The 9,041-nt window shown below is 46.1% G+C and overlaps 1 protein-coding gene across 1 annotated transcript; it reads right to left on the reverse strand.

Annotated features, from left to right (window-relative positions):
• Positions 1-606: 606 nt before the first annotated feature.
• On the reverse strand, positions 607-2,133 carry Ascl3 (achaete-scute family bHLH transcription factor 3). Its single transcript, XM_006978573.4, has 2 exons — positions 1,965-2,133; positions 607-1,288 (listed from the first exon to the last, which is right to left on the reverse strand). The coding sequence occupies exons 1-2, from the start codon at positions 1,995-1,997 to the stop codon at positions 749-751; spliced, it is 573 nt and encodes a 190-aa protein (XP_006978635.2). The 5' UTR covers positions 1,998-2,133; the 3' UTR covers positions 607-748.
• Positions 2,134-9,041: the final 6,908 nt, after the last annotated feature.

The following is a 9,041-nucleotide window of genomic DNA, read 5'->3' on the forward strand; positions in this document are numbered from 1 at the left end:
TGCAAGACTGTGACTTCCCTTTTGTCCGGGGATGAAAGCCAAGTGAGTTCAGGCATGGTGGCACATGCTGTCAATCCTAGGACTCTGGAAGCACAGGCAGGTTGATCTCAGTGAGTTAAATAGAATCCAGCCAGAGCTACATAGTAAGAGCAACAAAACAAAACAAAAAAACCACAAAGTAAACTAAGGGGGTACATTCAAAGGTAGCAGTCAAAAGGTAGTCATCGGTTTGAGCAATGATATTTTAATAACTTCACACGTATGTACACACTGACTTACAGGACACACACCTGTCATGCACGAAAGGATAAAGAAACAACTTCAGAATGAGGGTAGAGACTGTTGAGAGCAGAATCCAGGATGAAAGTTAATGGTGGTTTTGACACAGGTGACGGGATTGGGACAGGAAAATAGCATCAACAAATATTTACCAGTGTGAGACAATCACTGAGCGTCACTCTTCAGCCTTTCCGTACTTTGGAGAGGACTTTTGGCCAAGGCTGTAAGAAGGGTGGGGTGGGAGGTGCAGAGAACCCTGGGAACTCTCTACCCTCCGAGTTCTTAAAGCTGTGAGGCCAGCATGCGATTCTCAGTCTGGCTGAGACCCTTTAGTACATCTGAAACCCAGGTAAGCAACATTTAATGAAGGTCGGTAGTAGGACTAGTGTCCCCCTCCCCCAAACCACTTGCGTGCATGAGAATCTACTGGATGCTGCTGCAGGAGACCCCGTTTTTGGAAAGTGCCAGCTCAAATGACTCTCAGAGACGATTCTAGGGGGCCGCAGCTTGTGGTTCTAGGGCTCCTCTCGGCCTCAGTCTCATCCGGGTACAAGAGCGACTGGAGATAGCTAATGTACTTGATGGCAGCTCTGAGGGTCTCCACTTTGCTGAGTCGCTTCTCCAGGTAGTCCTCGGGCAGGTGGCGCCGCAGCCGGGCGTAGCCTTCGTTGACACACTTGACTCGCTGCCTCTCACGCTCATTCCTCTTGCGGATGAAGGCCGGCCCATAGGCGTAGTCACAGCGCCTGTAGTTGGGGTAAGGCATGGGGAAGGGGAAGGGGTACGGGTCCCCATAATTGTCCATGATCAGAGTATCGCTGGAAAAGGGCAGCAGAGGCAGCTCGTCCGCGTAAGGGTTCGGCACCGGGGCCTCGGGGCACAGGTGGACAGTGACCATGGGGTCCAGGTAGAAGGGCCTGGACAGTGGCAAGTGGGCAGACTCGGAGAAGACGGAGAGCCTGTCTGGAGGGCTGGAGTAGCTCCTGGTGTCCATCATTTCCTCTTTCACCTAAAAACAGAGGCGTACTTGTCAGTTTGGCCAGATTCAAAAAGAGCAGGTTTAATCTACTTTCTCCGAGACTCATGTCTAAGAGACTTCTGCTTAGTTTGGGGGCTCATATAGAAAAGTAAACAGGGTTATAGTCATTTGTGTGGAGGCACTGGGGTGGTGGTGGCTGAGACTTGTAATTCCAGTACCCCAGAGGCTGAAGCAGGAGAATAGCTGTGAGTTCAAGGGCAGCCTGGGACATATAGTGAAACTGTCTCAAAACATTACCACCACTAACAAGAAAGGAAGGAAGAAGGGAGGGAGGGAGGGAGGACTCCCCTTTTTCTCTTTCCTTCTTCAAAAATTGTATTCTCTCTGTCTCTGTCTCTGTCTCTGTCTCTGTCTCTGTCTCTGTCTCTCTCTCTCTCTGGGATGGGTGGGGAGCGGGCACTGAATCCAGGGCCTTGCCCTTGATCAGCAAGGTGCATTGAGCTACATGGCCACTACCTTTTTACCTTTGGCTGTATAAAGTAGCCTCGACGGGTCTTCTAGGGACACTGTTGTTAACTAGTTCCCTAAGAGGCAGGGAAGGGGTGCTTGTGTTTCTGCTGGAAATCCTTTAGGGGCTCAATCTGGACCTTTCCTTTCCCTTGCTCTGGGTCCTCAGGCAGGTGTCTTAACCCTCTCCGAGCCTCACCTGCTTCCTATATCTACTTGCCGGGTTGGCCATCCTGCAGTGGTTAAAAGGTTTGCAATTGCAAAGTCCAAGCAATGCCTCATCCCGGAATTAGCTGTTTTCCTTTTTCTTCACAGATAGATACTTATGGAGCCTCTCTTTCTCGGCACCTCATAGAAAATCTAGTTAATATTTTCTCCCCACAGTGGAGAATCAAAACATTAGCGTCTTCAAAGCACAGTTGCTGAGGTCTGGGCACGCTCATGATTGCAGCACAGGTACTGGATCTGTGGGCCTCGGACAGCAGATCCACAGCTCTGGGGCGACTTCTCAGGGAGTAATTTTCCAGTGTCTTTGGGAGTCACAGGCTTGGCATACAAAAAAGAGGCGAAGCAAAGCAAACCAAATGTTTATAGACAAGACTAGATAACGCTGGGGCCGCTCTCTCCGTTTGTTTGTGGTTTTGAGACCGGGTCTTGCTGTGTATTTGCTGGCCTGGCATTTGTTAGAGAGCCGAGGCTGGATCCTAGGCATGTGGCACCAAACCTAACTTGGCACTGGATCCTCTCTACCTGAGCATAGCAGGAACTCTACAGACCTTGCTGGGTGATGGAAGGAATGGCCTTTAGGACCAGATTCTAGTGTGTTTCCATCCTTGTGAAGAGGCCTAGGCATGGCCTCAGAAAAGATAAGAAACTCGAATCTGAAATGGCGGTTAGGGGCTGGGGGCTGGGGGCTGAGGGCCCGGGGCTGGGGGCTGGGGGCTGAGGGCCCGGGGCTGGGGGCTGGGGGCGGGGGGGGGGACGAGGGCCAGGGGGCCGGGGGGGGGGGGGCCGGGGGCCAGGGCCTGGGGGCGGGGGGCTGGGGGCCAGGGGGCTGGGGGCCGGGGGCCGGGGACTGGAGCGCAGGGGAAGAAGGGGGAGGGTTGTAGGAGGCCACTGGGACTGGCTGGAAAAGGAGTGAATGCCTGGAACAGCGTGTGCTAACGAGGCTGGGGAGGAGAGTGATGCAGTGCCAATGAAAACTAAAAGAGAGGAACGGGAAATGGGAGCGGCCAAATTACTGACCAAATGACCCACAATAACTAACAGAAGACAAAAATCTCTGGAAGATTAAACAGGAGCCAGAATTCTGTCAAAAAGAAAAAGTTGCTGAGACAAGAAACTAGTTAGGAAATTCCCAAGCCAGGAATTCTAGAGGCGAAGAGAAGAGGGCAGGTATGTATGACAAAGCCACAGATCCAGCAAATGGGGACAGGGCGCGCAGCTCAGCCCTGGAGTCAAACCCCAGCACCAAGTGAACCGGAAGGTTAAGGTCACCCGAGGCTGGTGAGATTCATGAGCCCGTGTCAAAGCAAATCAAAACGCCTGGCAAAGGGGAATGCAGCCTGCACCGCTTAGTTTTGATAACGGCCTTTTTTGCCTACAGCTGACGAGTTAAATGAAACTATACTAGCGCCCTAGTTAGCTTTGACTATCACCTTGACACAGCCTAGAGTCACCCGAGAGAACAATTGTCTACATCTCATTGGCCGGTATTGGGATATTCTCTGTTTTGTTTTTCTTATTCTATGTATGAGTGCCTGCACGTCTGTATGTGCACCACATGTCATGTGTGCCTGGTATCCATAGAGACCAGAAGAGGGTGTCAAATCTCCTGGAACTAGAGTTACAGGCAGTTGCAAGTGGCCTGATAGCTTTGCAAGGAACCAAACCCAGGTCCTAAACAAGAGTAGCAAGTGCTCATAACAGCTGAACCATCTCTCCAGCCCCTAGGGTATTGTCTTGACTGTTAATTGATGTTGGGGGGCCACCCCACTGTGAGTGGCACCATTTCTTGGGCAGGTGATCCTGGACTGCAGAAGAAAGCTAGCTCGGTATGAGCCAGCAAGTCAGAGAGTGAGCCGCTAAGCAAGTGGTCCTCCGTGGTCGCTGCCTCAAGTTCCTGCTCCTTGGGTCCCTGCCTTGGTTTCCCTGGATGATGGACTGTAACTGTAGCCGAAATAAGCCCTTTCCTCCCCTCAGCTGCTTTTGGTCAGAGTATTTTTTATCACAGCAAACAAGATGAAACCAGAACAGTCAGGTTCCTCAAAAGTAAAGCAGATGTCCTCAAAGCCACTTAGGCAGAATTTTATTTTGAGTCATGGTTCTTACCCTGAAGAATAATTTAAATAATATCTTAGTTCTTGCCCCAGATGAAATCTGAGTGATTTGTATAGACCACAGGTAATTAAGATTCTAAGTTTTTATGAGATTTTTGAATAATTCCTAGAGCATGGTGTGTCTGAAGACACATTGATGACGAGGCTTTTCTATCGAGCGTTTCCAAAAAGTCCTCCATCTGTGCAAGGGCATTTAAGTGTGGTCGATTTTCATTCATGCAAGAGAATTTAAGCATAAAATTTAGGAAGATGAAAGCATGCAGCCATGAAGAGGGTGAAGACAGGAAGCCTAGTGGGGGTCTGGATGTGTGTATGAGGGAATTGAGTACAAGTTTATCTCCAAAGAAAGCAATGGATTTATGCTGCTATTTCAGGCTTCCAAATACGCGCATGGATGATGAACACACCTACCTCGGGAACATCTCAGGTTTCTATCTTAGAGCTCTTCTGGGAAATAAATAATGAGGTCTTAATGATAAAATCCTGAGAGATTCTTGATGCTCCACTGAGCATAAAAACATCAACTTTCATAATTAAAAAAAATCTAGAATGTAAAAAATATAAAGTCACCATTGCACATACAATTGAATCATGGGATGTGAGAGCTGGGGAAGCTTAGAGATGCCCTCCTTCCCTCCCTCCTCAGAAGCTATGATAAATTGCTAAGGTTTCAAAGGCAGCAGCAATGCTGGTGCCAGGTGCCAGAACCTCTGTTCATCAGATTTCCTCAGCAGGACAATCTGGGCCTTTTGTTGTATGGGTCATCATCGACTTCTTAAGAGACTAGCATAATCCTACTGATGATAACATTTATCAACTGTGCCTGAGGCTTTTCTTAAAAATGCTGTTCTGCAGTCTCCCCGTGGGCCAGTATGGAGAAGCGTCTCTTACCTGTTTTGTAGTTCAAGATGCTGTATTTGGAGCTGAGTCTGACTGAACCTGATTTATAGGTGGTCATTTAGTGAAAATATGCAAAGTAGCTTATAGTTAAACAGAACCAACTGGCTCTGGTTTAGCTGTTTTTTTTTTTTCTTTCTACCTACTATGGAGCTATGACAGCACCTGACAATCTAAGCTGAAAGGTTTACTTATGAAACTGGACACTTGGGTCTGATTCTTTTGTTTAGAGGGTACTCCCATTTATCCGGATTTTATGGTTTTATATAAAATTATTTATGAAAAATACAATAGTCTCATAATATGCAAACACTGGTCAGTATTTTTTCAGACAGACCAGAACTAAGAGGGTCCATGTAACCTTTGCAGCATGAAGTCTTCTGGGTAATGCAATACAGTGATGTGACCCTGAGAGCTGGTGCTTTGATAGCGCCATGTTGGCAAAATAACTCCCTTTAAAACAAACTGGGAATTGGCATACTATAAGTGTTTAGTTTTATATATAGGGAGAAGTTCTTACTGCTTCCTTAAATCAACAGAAACTGGTGAGTCATGAAGAAAACATATTCTATAATATAGTTAAGCATCATTGTGTTTCAAAATGTTTTGAAGGGGCTGGAAGATGGCTCATTAGCTAAGATTACTTGCTTCACAAGCATAAGAACCTGAGTTCAAATCTCCCAGAATACACATTAAAAGGTCAAAGGTGGTTGTGTTTGTCCCTGTAACCTCAGTGCTGGGGGATGGTCAGGTGGAGACAAGAGGAGCAGTGGGCCTTGCTGTCCAGCCACCAGACTAGCTTCAGGTTCAGGGAAGGACCCTGCCTCAAAGGAATAGAGTGTAGAGTGATAAGGGCACCTGACACCCTCCATAACACACACACACACACACACATGCACACCATGCATGCATGCATGCATGCATGCACACACAAGCAAAAAATAAAAAGCTGGAATTTCTGAAAATGTTTATTAAAATAAATAAGAAAGATCTTTATTCTAACTAGAAATAACCAAATAGGTGTCATATTAGATTAAATTCAAGAAAGAAAATCTAACATCTTAAAAGATTTTTACATTTTTATTTATATGTTTCTGTGTATTTGCGTGTGGGTATCTGCACCTGAGTGCAGATGCCTATGGAGGCCAGAAGAGGGCGTCAGATCCCCTGGAGCTGGAGTTACAGGTGGTTGTGAACAGCTCAATGTGGGTGCTGGATACTGAACTTGGGTACTCTGCAAGGGCAGCAAGAGCTCTTAATCATTGAGTCATTTCTCCAGCTTATGCTGGCTAGTTTCATGTCAACTTGGCACAAGCTGGAGTCACTGGAAAGGAAAGAACCTCAATTGAGAAAATGCTTCCATAATATTTGGCTGTAAAACATTATCTTAGTGATTTATAGGGAAGAGCTCAGCCTATTGTGTGTGATGGCATGTGGTCCTGGGTTCTATAAGAAAGCAGACTGAGCAAGCCAGTAAGCAGCACCCCTCCATGGCCTCCGCATCAGCTCCTGCCTCCAGGTTCCTTTCCTGTTTGAGTTCCTGTCCTGTCCTTCCTGTTGACTTCCTTTGATGATGAAGAGTGATACTGAAGTGTAAGCCAAGTAAACCCTTCCCTCCCTATCTTGCTTTTGGTCATGGTGTTTCATCATAACATTAGTAATATTAACTAAGACACAGCCCCAATGCACAACATATTTTTTTTTATACTGAGACTATGAAGTCCTGGCTGGCCTGGAATTCACTACATAGACCAGGCTGTCTGCAAATTCATGGAGATCCACCCGCTCCTGCTTACCAAGTACTGTGATTAAAGGTATGCATCATCATGTCCAGCCCAACATAACATTTTAAAACATTTGATATTTCCATTAATTCATGTTCTGCAATTGAAAGATAATTTCACATTTACTTTCTATGTATTCCAGGAGACATGTGTTGACATTCTTTTCACCATTAAAAAACTATTCTTTGGCTGGGGGTATGGTTCAATTAGTAGAGAACTTGCCTAGCATACAAGAAGCCCTGAGTTTGAGCCTCAGCACCACACAAAACTAGGCATGACAACACACTCCTGTAATCCCAGCCCTTGAGAAGCATTGCAGGAAGATCAGAAGTTTCCCATTACCCTCAACTGTGTGTTGAGTTTGAGGGCAGCCTGAGCTACATGAGATCCTATGATTTTCTATGAGACCTTCTCAGCTTTGCACATAGATTTGGGAATCAAATCTGGACTCTTTTCTTTCTCTAGATTCAGTTTTTGAGCTAAATCTTCTTTGATATCAATGCCCAGAATAGCAACTTGCTGTAAAGACATTTTCCAAGACTTCACTCTGGTTTGAGATAAAAGCAGTTCTCAGCCTATGGCCCCTGTATCAGCCCAGATCCCTTCAAAGGCATTTTTTCCTGAGGCTGACCAATTCTCCCATAGTTCAAGGCTGGTTTTCCTGGCACTAAGTGATTCACCTGAAAGGAAATGAGATCCCATTGGGAAGAGCAGCCACATGTGGGCAGAGTTCTGTCTTTGTCTGGCAGCTGTTACTATCTTCCAGGCCCTGTGACATTTCCCTGGTGGGATACATGTTTTTCTGGTCCAGGCTGCAGATGATTAGTTTAACTACAAAGAAGCAAGGTGCAGGTTTGATTTCTCCAAGAAGCCTGGAGAACATCCCCTTCTAGGTTGCACAGAGAGGATTCTGACCTTTCTCCTGCCCACCTGTAATTAAAATTATATCTTATTTTAAATATTCATTTTATTTTTTCTTTTGTTTCACACGACACTATCTTATTTAGAAGAACAACATACAATCATAGATATTTCAAAAGTTTCCCTCCCCCTTTCATGTTTTTTTTAAAAAGATTTTTTTATTTTATGTGCATGGGTGGTTTGCCTGCATGTATGTCTGTGCATCATGTGCACAGCTGGTACCTATGGAGGCTGGAAGAGGGCACTGGATCCCCTGGAACTGGAATTACAGCAGGTTACGAGCTGCCATGTGTGTTCTAGGAACTGTACCCACGGCCTCCCCAAGTGCAGCCAATGCTCGTAACCACTGAGCCATGTCAACAGTCTTTTTTTTTTTTTTTTTTAAATGGGGAAGCTTGACAAGTAGCTGAGGATGACCTTGAACTTCTGATCCTCCTGGATCTATCTCCCAAGTGCTGAGATTACTGGCATGTACTACCACACCTGATTTTTATGTTGAGGGCCAAACCTGGGGTTTCATGCACTCTAGACAAACACTCTACTCACTGGGCTACACCCCAGCCCCCTTCCCCCTTTTAAATAGTTTAGAACATTGTGTGTGTGTGTGTTCATCTGTGGAGCTCAGAGGACAACTTGTAGGAGTTGGTTCAGTCTTTTACCAAGTGGGTCCCAGGGATTCTGAAGCCATCAGGCTTGGTAGCAACCACATTTACCTGCCGAGTCATCTCCCTGCCCCAGCTGTACTGTTAAATTTCCAATTCCATCCCACTTGTTTATCGCTTGTACGCGCTCGTACGTAGGAAAGCACCTGACTCTTGCCTACTGTCATCTTGAAACTTTGCTGGAACCATTTATTAGTTCCAGAGGGTTTTGTTGTTTGGTTTTCTACTTAGAAGACAGTGTTGTCTCCAAACAGTGTCACTTTTTCCTCTTAGTCTGTGTACCTCTTGTTTTATTGCGTGAGCTGGGACTTCCAGGGTAGTGTTCAAGTGTCACAAGAGGACATCCTTGTCCCCTTGATCGCAGGGGAAGGTTTCTAGCTTCTCACCAGTAAATATATTAGCTATAATTTTTTTGCAATTTTTTTCCCCTTGAGATGTTAGTCTCATCCTTTAGCCTATGCTGGCCTTAAACTCCTGGCAATTCTCCAGTTTCAGTTTCCCAAACGCTGGGCTTACAGGAAAAGCCACTGTATCCAGTCTGTAATTCTTGGTCTGGTGGGGAAGTTCCCTTTCTTCCCAGGTTTCTTTCTTTCATGTGTATGCAGATCAGAGGGCAAGCTGTGGGTGTCAGCCCTCACCTTTCCACCTTGTCTGAGACAGAATGCGTAAGCGG

Source organism: Peromyscus maniculatus, chromosome 1 (assembly GCF_049852395.1).
Source record: "Peromyscus maniculatus bairdii isolate BWxNUB_F1_BW_parent chromosome 1, HU_Pman_BW_mat_3.1, whole genome shotgun sequence".
NCBI classification, from domain to species: Eukaryota; Metazoa; Chordata; class Mammalia; order Rodentia; family Cricetidae; genus Peromyscus; species Peromyscus maniculatus.